This window comes from Lithobates pipiens, unplaced genomic scaffold (genome assembly GCF_037356315.1).
Source record: "Lithobates pipiens isolate NorthernLeopardFrog02 unplaced genomic scaffold, aLitPip1_a1.2 Scaffold_23, whole genome shotgun sequence".
NCBI lineage: Eukaryota > Metazoa > Chordata > Amphibia > Anura > Ranidae > Lithobates > Lithobates pipiens.
The window spans coordinates 163,912,112-163,926,044 of NW_027507785.1; the positions used below are offsets into that span (position 1 = coordinate 163,912,112).

Consider the following 13,933-nt stretch of genomic DNA (forward strand, 5'->3'; position numbering starts at 1 on the left):
TCAGGAAGAGGCCCTTGTCCTCATCAACATGGGGACAAGGTGCTTTGGGGTGGGGGGGCCGCGCGGCCCCCCCTTCCCCAAGGCGCCCCCAATGTTGGCTCAGGAGGGGGGGGGGCGCTCGCTCGTCCCCACCTCCTTTCCTGACCGGACAGGCTGTGTGCTCGGATAGGGGTCTGGTATGGATTTTGGGGGGAACCCCATGCCGTTTTTTTCGGCGAAGGGGATTCCCCTTAAAATCCCTGCTGGACCTAAGGGCCTGGTATGCCTCCCAAGGGGGAGCCCATGCCGTTTTTTTTTACATTTGGCGGTGAGTTCTCCCTTAGGATTCATACCACACAGTGCCTGGTATTGGCGGGAATCCAATTCGGATCCCCGCGCCAGTGGCAACCCGGCCAGCAATGCTTGTCGCTTATCGGGAAAGGAAAATAAAAAATTTTCCTTTCCCGATGCGAGCCAGCTCGGCGCTGGCTCCCGCGACAGAGCTCGTAGGGTTTCAATCTCGCCGCTAGAAGCGGCGAGATTGACACAATATTGCGGTCACCTACTGTAGTAGAAAGGCAAGTATATTCCCTATCAGAGGGATGGAAATGGTGTCAAACATCCATCATTTGGAAGGCAGAGGCCCAGCGGGAGAGACCCTGCTGCTGGGGACCAGAGGCGTGCAGCCTGTCCAACTCTCCAGAAGGGGCCATATTAAAGTCCCCCGTAAATAAAACATTTTCAACATTGTACATCTTAACCTGCTGTATCAGCACATGGAACACATCTATATCGGCAGGGGGGGCAGGTAGACACCCCCTATCACAAAAGGGATCTCCGAAATCAGGGCATGTAGGAGTACATACCTGCCTCCCGGGTCAAGTTTAACATCTATAAGCTGAAATGTTAAGGATCTGTGTACTGACACCCCTGGCATAGTTAGAATAAGGCGCATGGTAATGAGCACTGACCCAGGCTCGCTTCAGACTAAGAATACGGGAGCCCATAAGATGTGTCTCATGAAGAATACACATCTGTGGGTGGAGTTTCTGTAGGTGGTTAAGCACTAGAGAGCGCTTAACAGCAGAGTTGAGTCCCCGTACAGTCCACAACACTACCAAGCACTTGGCCATGACAAAGGTACATTGATAGCGTTAAGGAGACTCAAGAGCAGTGTCACCTGGAGCCAGTACTTCAGGGGAGAGCAGCTCAAAGCCGTGGACACATTATGATCCCGCAGCACAGTACATTTATGAACAGCACCATTTTTAAAAGTTATACAGACATTAGTAAGCATACTTAGTGAAAGACCAACAGTAACTCTGAAACAAAAATTTAACATAAGCAACCAACCATGGTAGCAAGTGACAACCCTCCACTCCCCCCACCCCGTGCACCTCGGAACAGTGAGGAGCAGTTAAGTCCAAAAAAAAACATAATCCTACCACTAAAGTTAGGGTCCTGCAACCGGAGTAGGGCATTACAACATCACCACAGGGAGTCTAGGTGTGTGTGTTCATAACATGTCTCATTCTAGAGCTATTGGAGTGACATGAAACAGAGAAAAATTGCTGTCATTCACCTGACTGAGCAGGGGCACAGTCTTTAGAATCTGTTGCAAAAATCAAGGAGTACTTAATAGAAAAAACCAGCACACTTAAAACCAAGAGTCAAACTGGAGTCACAGATGAAAGGATCACAGATGGATCACAGATGGATCACAGGATCACAGATGGAATTATATACCCGTGATTAGTATTGAAGGGCTAGTGCCACTTGGAACATCCTGGAGGGCTCAGGCATTAACTGAGAAGGTTCAGGCCCATCCTGCATGACCCCAAAAAACACCCAAAGTGCGCAGGGGCCAGGGAAGGTATCTGGGCATATAAAGAGGGACACAGTAATGCTCACTGGTAAAGCCGATCACACTAACACATCCAGATACCACAAGATAAGTAGCGCTGCCTTACTATAGGGGTAAAGCTTCCAACCAGGTGGATTCATCTTTGGGGTTAGTGAAAAACCGAACCGCCTCACCTTCCAACCACCTGGAGCTTCGCAGAGAACAAAATGCTGTACTTTATGCCTCTCCTCCGCAGCCTGGCTTTTACAGCATCAAAGGTGCGGTGCTGCCTCTGGGTTTTCATAGTGTAATCGAGGAACAGTAGGAGCTTGACGTTCCGGAAGGGTAGCTCACCCGCAGCACGAAAGGCCCTGAGCAGTTCATCTCGGTCATGAAAGTTAAGCAGTCGGAAGATGAAGGTGCGGGGTGGAGCCCCCTCCGGTCCAGGCCTGGGAGGTACACGGTGGGCCCTCTCAATGGCAAAGTACAGGGAAAGCTCAGCAGAAGACAACAGGGAGCGCAGCAGGTCCTCCATGAACAGGGCCGGTGACTGGCGCGATCTGTGATCAGCGAGTCTATGAAACTCGCTGGATCAAAGATCGGAGTAAGGGGTCGATCCCGACCCCTTACCACGTGATCAGATATCAGCCAATGCCAGCTGATAATGTGATGTAAACAAAGCCAGTAATCGGCTATTTTTTCTCCTCGTGCTGACAGCGTGAGGAGAAAAAAAAAGGCAATCCCCAGTGGCCATGAGAGAGACATCAGTCCCAAACATGGAGAGCTTGCGCCAGCTCCTCAGTGCTCACCTGTGTCACCTGCCAGTGCCACCAACAGTACACTACAGTGCCCACTACCAGTGCCCACCAGTGACACACATCAATGCCCACAGTGCCACCCATCATTGCCCACAGTGCCACCTATCGGTGCCCACAATCAGTGCCTCATCAACAGTGCTGCACATCAGTGCCACCTATCAATGCCCATCAGTGACATCTATCAGTGATACCTATCAGTGCCACCCATCCGTGCCACCCATCAGTGTCCATCAGTGCCGCCTTATCTGTGCCCATCAGTACCACCTTATCTGTCCCCATTAGTGCCGCCTTATCAGTACTTCCTTTACTGTGCTCACCAGTGCAGCCCATCAGTGCCCACCAGAAATGATATAACAAACTATGAAACATGATTTTTTTTTTTTTCAAAATTTTCCATCTTTTTTTGTTAGTTTAGCAAAAAATAAAAATCCCAGCTGTGATTAAATACCACCAAAAGAAAGCTCTATTTGTGTCAAAAAAAGTATAAAAATTTCATTTGGGCACAGTGTTGTATGACCGCACAATTGTCATTCAAAGGGCGTCAGCGCTGAAAGGTGAAATTTGGTCTGGGCGGGAGGTAGTTTAAGTGCCCAGTAAGCAAGTGGTTAAATATTTTGCAACGCTCTAACTGTAAAGCACTATTTGCAATGATAATGAGGTTATTCATTTTTCTGAAAGTCTCCTGGAGTCTTTTTGCAGTGCTATTTTAACAACCATGTACCAAATTGTGAAAACTATTCAAATTTCCTTCTGACAATTAGAGAATGTCTGTTAAACAATGTATTTGTTTTAGATGTAGTTGTTTATCTGCTGTTGACCATAGGATCTCTTTCTTGTGTTTTCCTGTACTTTAGTGGTTCGCAAGTTCGATTACTTGTTTGCAGAGAATGGCACAGTTCAATACAAAGATGGTGCGCTGCTTTCAAGACAGGTAAGACAAAAATCTGTTTGTGCATTTCTCAAAAGTACAATTTCTTGAAAACCTTATTTTCAATAACCTGGATAATTAATTTTATTTATTGTGTACTGTATATTTTTTATCCAAAATTGGTTACAATGGTTACTGCCTACCTGTAAATTCTTTGCTTATGCAATCAGTTCTTATTTCAGCTCAAACCTTTTCCTGAAAAATAAATGGACACAAACTCTAACCTCTTTATAACAATAATAATAATGGTTTTCACTTTAAATTACCGATGCATGCTTGTTCAGGGTCATGGACTCGAAATGTATTGACATCAGAGGGTCAGCATGTCAGCACAGCATCTAGCATTTTCAGGAGGTCAGCGTTGGTAAGCTATTTTCTCATGACAGGTTATCTTTTAGGGTCCATTTGCATTTGTATAGTGCATTAATCTGTGTCATGTTGCTCAATAATGTGCCTTGCATTTGCTTTTTAAAACCAATGGGCTGTGCACAATGTGCCACAAAATGTTTAAGGCAATGCACTATGCTTGTGTGTTGCCTAAGTGCATTGGGGCATCACAACACATGTAACGTGCATTACATAAAATGCATGTGAACCCGCAACATATAGCTGAAAATAGGCCCTAATATCTTGTATCGTTGTTTTACCCTGAAAGGTGCAACTTTCATCAAACACCTGGCAGGTGTTCTATTCTATTCATACTCCCTGAAATGTTCCACACTTTGTCATGTTACACCCAAAAACATAAATGTATTTTATGTGATAGACCAACACAAAGTGGCACATAATTGTGAAGTGGAAAGAAAAGAATAAATGGTTTTCAGAATTTTTTACAAATAAATATCTGAAAAGTGTAGCATGCATTTGTAATCAGCCCCCTTTACTCTGATACCCTTAACTAACATCTAGTGGAACCAATTGCCTTCAGAAGTCACCTAATTAGTAAATAGGGTTCACCCGTGTGTGTGATTTAATCTCAGTATAAATACAGCTGTTCTGTAAAGCCCTCAGAGGTTTGTTATGCCATGTACACACGACCGGACTTACCGGCAGACTAGGTCCGATGGACTTCCCGACGGACTTTCGGCGGAGTTCCGACTGACTTTCCGAACTAACGGACTTGGCCACACAAGAATGGACTAAGTACATTCGTTTGGAACGTGATGACGTAAGACGGGGCTAAAAAAAGAAGGTCAATAGCCAGAAGCCAATAGCTTCACTTGCGTCGTATTTAGTCCGTTGGACCAGCATACAGACGAACGGTTTTCCCGATAGGAATTAAGTCCGTTGGACAGATTTGAAACATGTTCTATTTCTAGGTCCGTCTGATTTTTTTTTTTTAAGGAAAAATGATCGGATTAGCCCACACATGATCGGATTGTCCGACAGACTGATTCCGTCTGACCTAGTCTGCCGGAAAGTCCGGTCCTGTGTACATGGCATTAGAGAACCTTAGTGAATAACAGCATCATGAAGGCCAAGGAATACACCAGACAGGTCAGGGATAAAGATGTGGAGAAGTTTAAAGCAGGGTTAGGTTATAAATAAATATCCCAAGCTTTGAACATCTCACTCCATCATTCGAATGAGTATGGCACAACTGCAAACCTATCAAGACGTGGCCGTCCACCTAAACTGACAGGCCCGGCAAGGAGAGCATTAATCAGAGAAGCAGCCAAGGGGCCCATGGTAACTCTGAAGGAGCTGCAGAGATCCACAGCTCAGGTGGGAGAATCTGTCCACAACTATTAGTCATGCACTCTACAAATCTGGCCTTTATGGAAGAGTGGCAAGAAGAAAGCCATTGTTGAAAGAAAGCCATAAGAAGTCCCATTTGCAGTTTGCAAGAAGCCATGTGGGGGAGAAAGGTGCTCTGGTCAGATGAGACCAAAATTGAACTTTTTAGCCTAAAAGCAAAGCGATAAGTATGGCGGAAAACTAACACTTCACATCACTCTAAACACACCATCTCCAGCGTGAAACATGGAGGCAGCATCATGTTGTGGGGATGCTTTTCTTCAGCAGAGACAGGGAAGCTGGTCAGAGTTGATTTAGAAGAAAACATTTTAGAGTCTGCAAAATACTTGAGCCTAGGCCAGAGGTTCGCCTTCCAGCAGGACAATGACCCTAAACATACAACCAGAACTATAATAGAATGGTTTATATCAAAGCATACTCGTGTGTTAGAACGGCCCAGTCCAGATCTTAATCCAATTGAGAATCTGTGGCAAGACTTGAAAAATGTTGTTCAGACTGTCAGAGCTGGGCTCAGCCCCTCCTTCTGAGCTGGCCGCTCATCTGTTGGCTAATTGCCAGCTATTATCTCTCCACAGTTACTCAGCTGTTGCTGATATTCTGCTCGTCAGTCCTGCCTACTTAAGCCATCCAGTCCAGAGGAGATCTGCCTTCACCTTAGTCAACATCACAGAGATGCTCTCCTACATTCCTGTTAAAAGACTTGCTTGGCTGACATCCCTTCTGGCTCTAGATCCTGATTGCTGTTTTACTACGCTCAACTCTGGCTCCCTGACCCAATGGGATTTAACTGTACTTCTGTCTCCGTCTGATTTCATGGTTTATGACACACACGTTCATCCAATCTGACAGAGCTTGAGCTATTTTGCAAAGAAAAATGTGCAAAAATGTCACTTTCTAGATGAGCAAATCTGGTAGAGACATACCCAAAAACACTTGCAGCTGTAATTGCAGAGAAAGGTGGTTCTACCAAGTATTGACTCAGGGGGGCTGAATACAAATGCAAGCCGCACTTTTCAGACATGTATTTGTAAAAAAAAATTGAAAACCATTTATCATTTTCCTTCCACTTCACAATTATATGTGCCAGTTTGTGTTGGTCTATCACAAAAAAATCCCAATAAAATACATTTACGTTTTTGGTTGTAACATGGCAAAATGTGGAAAATTTCAAGGAGGTATGAATACTTTTTCAGGACACTGTAGGCTATTATTCCTTACTGGGATATACGCCATCTCTAGGTGAATAGACACTGGTAGACCAAATTCTTAGGAAGTCCACCCATATATAACCCCTTCCATACAGCCATACAGGAAGTACTTCAGTTTGTTTTTAACCAGTGTCTGTAAGGTGGATGGGCACATTTGTTTGATCTCTCGGTCCTGAATCCCAAACGGTTCTTAAATTAATTGAGGGAGAGACCAATCAGATCCATTTGAGAAAAGCTTATATGCTTAAACAGATGATACCCGAGCCTCCCAAAGAAGACGCAAGGATCCTGCAAGGTTTTGTCTGTAACGTGACCTTCGGGCGCTGGACCCTGCGTAGTGGAATCCTGAACACTACAGATCTAAGGCATTCCTGTAGGGTGCTGTACAGATCCAAAGGAGTAGACCCTAAACCATGAAAAGGGTACCCAGTCCTTGAAGGTACCCAAGTGTCAGAACCCTCCCTGATGAGTGAAGATTGGGCTCTTAGTTTCTAAGGTTGCCCCGTGCTTGGGTGGGTAAGTAAAACCCCCTTATTTACTTATTGTGGGGTGTCCCATGTGTTGTAACAATCTGCCAAACTAACTATAGGTTGGACACCTGAGTAGCAGTGACTGCAGGAGGAGTTTTGGGTAGGAGTATCTTTTCTTGTTGTCTTGGCTGCTTTCTTATGGTTCACGCATGGGGGTTCGCCATTGCGCATGGTGGTTCGCCATTGCGCATGGTGGTTCACCGTAGCACATGCGAGTTTACAGCTGTGCTGGTCGGCCGTGGTGCACGCGGCTTCTCCACACAGAACGTTGTGTGCACACAGGCAGTGCATGCACTGTAGCTCTAAGGATGGCCCATGAAGATTTGCTTTGTGCACGTACACAGATGCGCATGTCCACCATGACCATGTGAGCACATGAGCAGAGCATCTTGGCACACAGCCATCTTATTTAAGCAGAGGGTGTCTGACATGCAGTGCTTCCAAGGGACAGCTGTGGGACACAGAGCAGGCTCTGAACCATTCACTTTCAGCAGTTCATTTCTCCTTACCTGGGTCACGTGAGTCACCAGGTGCTGGTTGGCAGGCTAAGGTGCTTAGCAGGATGGTTGCATAGGGGCTTGGTGAGCCTTATTAAAGGGTCTCCTTTCTGGGATGGTGTAAATAGTACTGAACCCAGTTACTCCTTTCTGTGGCTCAAAAGACAGGTGCGGGGCTAACACTACAGGGAAGGGCACATCTATGTCATCAGTAGCTCATGCAGAGCCTAGTCGTAACCCTAGTGTTATATCCCCTGTGAGGCCAGAGGCTTTCAGGCAATCTGAGCCACTGCGCCTGTCTGGTATTGTGCCTACTGCCAATGCTGCTGCTTCAGCCTTTGTCCCCAGGTATGATTTGTCCTCAGCTCTAGCTGGGTTAGAGGACAGTGTTGCTGGCATGATTGGCTCCATTGTCGCAGGGTGGCAAAAATTGGACAGATCCCCCTCCCCTGATCCTCCTAACTTGAAGCAGGAATGGGTTGATGAAGGAGAAGAGCTGTGGAAGGTCTGGTAGATGAGTCTGCTTCTGAGGAATCTGGGCCAGAAGATGTCCAGTTGGTTTTAGCCTCTCAGTTGCAGAGGCTTTTGATCCAGACTCTTACCGAGATGGTTCGTTCTGCTTTTAAGTTACCCCCGCAGAGGTTTTTGAGCCCCCCTGTCCTCTTTGGGGTCCCTGAGGCCTCCTCAGGCCATACAGGCTTTCCCCTTGCGCCCACTGCTTTAGCAGGTGGTGTATGCTGGTTGGGAACATGCTGACAGGAATTTTGTTCTTCCTCAAAGGTTTTCCCTTTTATATCCCATGGAGGAAAGGTTTGTTAAGAAATGGAGGATGCCAGCCGTAGATGCAGCAGTCTCTTTCTTAAACAAGAACTTAATGTGCCCAGTGGATAACACACACAGGGCCTTAAGGACCCTGTTGACAAGAAACTGGAGTCATTAAGGGCTTCCTTTTCTTGGTCGGTTCAGCTATTCAGCCAGCTGTTGCAGCAATAGGAGTCTGCGCCAGTCCCTCAGGGATCAGGTCAGACAGCCTGACAGGCCTAACCAAGAGGAGGATCCTGCTGGAAATAGGGCGGATATACCTTGAGCACTGTGTTTTTTGCTGTAGACACCTTGAAGGACTCTATACAGCAAGTCTCTCACCTGGCACTCCTGTCTGTACACATGCGCAGACTTGTGTGGCTTAAGAACTGGTCAGCTGAGCTTCCCTCTAAGAAGTTGTTGGAAGGGTTCCCCTTCCATTGGGAATGCTTTTTTGGTGATGATTTGGACAAATATATCCAAAAGATTTTTGGAGGGAAGAGCTCTCTACTTCTTGTGAAGAGAAAGACCAGGTGTTATGGGTGGCACAGTGGTGTAGTGGTTAGCACTCTGGCCTAGCAGTAAAAAGGGTCGCTGGTTCTAATCCCAACCACGGCACTACCTGCCTGGAGTTTGCATGTTCTCTCTGTGCCTGCGTGGGTTTCCTCCGGGTACTCCGGTTTCCTCCCACACTCCAAAGACATGCAGGTAGGTTAATTGGCTTCTGTCACGTACCTTGTGGCGAGCCCGTAATGCAGAATGAGACCTCTCTTACGTCTCCGACTCACGGCCCCTGATGGTGGTGACAGGAGGCACGGGAGTCAAAGGTAGCAAGAGTGCCTGGCAGGATCAACAGCCGGAGGATGGATCAGGCTGACTTCAGGAACTGTAGCTGGACAAGCAGGCCCCAGTGGCAGCGGACAGGAATCAGTAGACAGCAGGAGACCAACAGGAACAGGTGGGTCACTCAGGGGCAGGCACGCAGAAGAGTCGGGCAAGCCGGGTCAAACCAGACAGTCAGTACAGGAACAGATGAAGCGGGCAGAGGCAGGAACGTGGAACAGGCCGGGTCAGTAACGGATGACCACGGATGGACCAGAGGATGAGACAGGTGCAGAGTCGTAGACAAGCCGGAGGTCAGAGGCAGGCCACAGATCAGGCCGGGTCAATACACAAACAGATCAGATTCAGGTAATAGTCTCAGGAACGCTGTAGATCAAGCAGCAAGATCTGAAGGGAGAACTGGGTTCAAATAGCCCGCCTGGCGCCGGTAACCGTGTGCGCGCGTACGTGTGACCGCGAACGCGCGCACCAGGCACCCGCAGGCGCGCACAGACAGGTGATGGACCACTGTCCCCAGCCAGCCTTTCCTGACAGCTTCTGTCCAAAATTGGCCCTAGTCTATCAATGGGGACCTTGGACTTTGGACTCCTTGAGGGTAGGGACCGATGTAAGTGTGCAATGTACAGGTATAGGGATAATTGTAGACACTCTCTAAGGTTGAACTGGATGGACTGGTGTCTTTATTCAACCTTACTATGTGTCACGCATTTAAAACCTCAGGGACCGATTCCTCAGGTTTCTTGGCACCAAGGCAGTTCCGCCTCCAACAGAACGCCAGGGGCAAGCCACAGGGCCAGAAGAAACCTTTGATACAAAGCTCTTCTAAACCCAGCATAAACTCCTCCTTTGAGGGGACACCCCCATTCTATTGAGTGGGAAGGGAAGGCTGAGAGGGAAGGCTGCTTCACTTTGCGGACATTTGAAGAACAGTGGTTCAGGAAAGGTTGGTCACCTCGACAGTATCCCACGGTTACAAGCTGGAATTGCGGGGTTTCCTCCTCAAAGGTTTCTAAGATCCAGCGTGCCTTTAGATCCTCCAAAAAGATTTATTGTTTCAGGTACTAGATCATTTAGTGCATCAGGGAGTGATTATACAGGTCCCTGTATCCGAAAGGGGCGCGGGATACAAGGTCCATTTTGGAATAACCTGAACCAGTATCTATTAACCCAGTCCTTTTAGATGGAGTCAGTCCGCTTGGTAGTAGGTTCGCTTCAGATGGGAGACATTCTAGCCTCCATCGATATCAGGGATGCGTATATACACGTACCTATTTTTCCACCTACTGCGGTTCGCAGTAGAGGAACATCCTTTCCAGTTTGTGGCACTTCGGGCTTGCCACAGCACCCCGGGTGGTCCCAGAACCAGTATTGGGTCTTTTAAGGGCCCAGAGAATCTTGGTGCTTGAATACTTGGATGACCTCATGCTCAGAGATCACTCACTGCAGACCCTAGAACAGAGAGCATAGCCTATACAGTGCAGTATTTAGAAAACCTGTACTGGGTAATAAATACTGAAAAGTCAGCTTTGAGGCCAGCTCAGTGTCTGAAATGTTTAGGTCTGATCCTAGATATTGTCCAGACAAGAGTATTTTTGCCAACTGTAAAGATCTGTGCCCTGAAGGATCAGGTGCGTCTGTTAAGACAACCCTACATTCAGCTCTGTATAAGTCTTCTGGGAAGGATGGTGTCCTCCTTAGAGGCAGTTCCCTACACTCAGTTCCATTCCAGGCCTATACAACAAGTCCTCTTGTCGGCTTGGACCAAGAGTGCAAGCCCTGGATTACCTCCTCGGGCGCACTTAAGCCTAACCTGGTGGTTGCAGGATCAGAGCCTGCAAAAGGGAAGAGCCTTCATCCCGGTGTCTTGGAGAGTACTGACCAGATGCCAGTCTCCCTGGCTGAGGAGCGACCCTAGAAGGGCTCACAGCTCAGGGGAAATGGTCAAGAACAGAGCCTTCCCATCAACATCCTGGGGTGGCAGGCGGTGCCTCTGGCCCTATGGTCCTGGACGGTGGAGCTTTGGGACTGCCCTATCAGGGTTCAATTCCACAATGCCACTGCGCTGGCCTATATCAACTACCAAGGTAGTACCAGGAGCTTTTCAGCTCAGGAGGAGGTGAACCACATATTGGCCTGGGCAGAGGAACATGTGCCAGTTCTATCGGCGGTCTTTATCCCAGGGGTAGAGGACTGTAAGGCAGATTATCTCAGCCATCAGCAGATCTGCCAGGGGGAATGGTCCCTACACCCGAACGTGTTTCAGGAAATTTGCCAGCAATGGGGATGGCCAGATGACGATCTATTGGCATCCAGGTTCAACAACAAGCTACATAAATTTGTGTCCTGAACAAAGGGATCCCCTGGCAATTGGAGCAGATGCTCTGTTATTTCCATCGCTCCAGTTCTCCTTGGTTTATGCTTTCTCCAATCCCTCTCCTTCCCCATTTTTTTTGCGCAAGAATCGTAAAGAGTGGGTTCCAGTCATCCTGTTGGCACCAGCCTGGCTCAGAAGGTCCTGGTTCCCAAAGATTGTGAGATTGGCAATAGATGGGCCATGAATGCTTCCACGCTGTTCCACTCTACTGTCTTAAGGTCATATATTCCACCCAAATTTACAGTCTCTAAATTTGACGTCATGGCTATTGAAGCCAGGGTGTTGAAGGATCGTGGCATCTCGGGATCGGTGGTGTCTATCCTAGTGAATGCCAGGAAAGTGGTGACTTGGAAGATCTATTAGAAGGTCTGGAAGACTTTTATATTGCTTGGTGTGAAGCCAGAAAATGGCATGCCTGGAAATAAGTGATTGGGAAAATTCTCTTTTCTACAGTCGGTTGTGGAAATCAGATTGGCTTTAAGTAAAATAAGGGGTCAGATTTTGGCCTTGTTAGTATTCTTCCTTTAGCCACCCATTCACTGGTCTGAACCTTTAAGCAGGGGGCAACTCGTTTGCTTTCCCCCCCCCCTTTGGTCACCAATGTGTCCTTGGGACTTAAATTTGGTGCTGTCTGTGTTACAGAAGCACAGCCTATCAAGGAAATTCCATTAGTCTTGCTGTCACGCAAGCTAGCCTTCCTGATGGCCATCACCTTGACTAGAACAGTGTCAGAATAGGTGTCAGAATAGGTGGCCCACCAAAGGTGGTATTGGCCTTTCATTTGAATCAGGGCATTCTTTTTTTTTTTTCTCTCAGCCTCGTTCGGCAGAAGGGACACAACTGCATTCCTATGACGTAGTGCAGGCAGTCAGTTTATTTGTCTAGATCTGCAGAGATCAGAGGATCAGACTCCTGTTTTGTTTTACCAAGAAGGGGCAGGCAGCTTCCAAAACTTCCATTGAACATTCGGTCCACCAATTGGTCATTCAGGCCTATGGTCTGAAACGTAAGGCTCCTCCCTTCAGGATGAGAGCTCATTCTACCAGGGGCATGGGAACCTTCTGGGCTTTTTGCCATCAGGTATCTGTGCCTGAGATTTGTAAGGCTGCTACCTGGTCTTTAGTGCATACATGTAAAAGATTTTATCAGGTGAATGTTAGAGCAGCTGAGGATTCGATCGTAGTATACTACATAGTTACATCCATCAAGTCCAACCTATGTGTGTGTGTCACGTACCTGCTATCAGAGCCCAACTGTAGAAGGAGACCTCTCTTACAGCCCTGGCTCAGGGACCACTGGGGTTGCAACAGTGGTACAGGAGCGCAGAGAGGTAGGAGCGCCTGTATGATCTGTGGTAGCTGATACAGATGAGTAGAGATGATCCACCGGGAGGACTGTACTGTAGAAGCAGTAGGGGAGCAGTGGTTACAGGTGTGGGTCAGTGACCTCTGGATCTAGGTGGGACCGGATCAGGAACAGACTGAAGCACAGTGAAACAAGCCGGGTCAACATGGGTAACGGGTAGTTAATTCAGCAGGCAAAGAGTAGTCAGCAGGCAGGCACTGGTTTGGCAACAGAAGATCAACAGTTTCAGATATAGCAGAGTCAAGGCAGGCCGGGTCAGGAGAGAAGGCAGCAGTGGTCAAACGAACAGGCTAACTTAATAACAGCAGGTATACGATCAGCACTGTACTAGAGCAGCTGCTGTCCTTTTAAAGGGGATGCCCAACAGGCTCTTCTTTTCAGTGTGAGCAAGAAAAAAGGCATGAACTAACCTTCTTGCATGGATATTGCATGCCGGTTCCCAGGAGTTATCTTCCAGGCCGTATCCCTTCCATTTAACCAGAAATTGTACCTGACTTCACCCTCTCCTGCAATCCAGGATAGCCTCCACTTCATATTCTTCATCCCCATTAATCAAAACAGGTTCTGGTGGTCTAGGTCCTCTGTCAGGGAAAGGATCAGGTATTGCCGGTTTTAGTAGCGAAATATGAAATATAGGATTTATTTTAAATGAGTCAAGTAAAGAAAGTTCATATGATACCTCATTTAACCTCCTCTTCACCGGGAAGGGACCAACTTTTTTGACGGACATTTTAGCTTAAAGTGGTTGTATACTCAAATTTTTAACTTTTACCTACAGGAAAGCCTATAATAAGGCTTACCTGTAGGTAAAAAAAATATCTCCTAAACCTGTACGGTTTAGGAGATATTCCCCTCGGTATGCGCCGCTGACTGCAGCGGCGCATGCGCACAAGGGGGTTCTCGCCGTGAAAATCCGGCAGCGGCCGACCGGCCGGACTGAAATCTCCCGCGCGCATGCGCGGGAGTGACGATATCGTGGCTCCGGCCAC

The 13,933-nt window shown here is 47.5% G+C and overlaps 1 protein-coding gene across 3 annotated transcripts in view; it reads left to right on the plus strand.

The window, feature by feature from the left end:
• Positions 1–13,933, plus strand: part of PMM1 (phosphomannomutase 1) — a 149,181-nt gene that overhangs the window by 61,775 nt on the left and 73,473 nt on the right. For all 3 annotated transcript variants that reach the window (XM_077452529.1, XM_077452531.1, XM_077452530.1), the window contains one exon: positions 3,495–3,571. In XM_077452529.1, the coding sequence (XP_077308655.1) occupies positions 3,495–3,571 (77 nt within the window). The remainder of the gene's footprint in view (positions 1–3,494; positions 3,572–13,933) is intronic.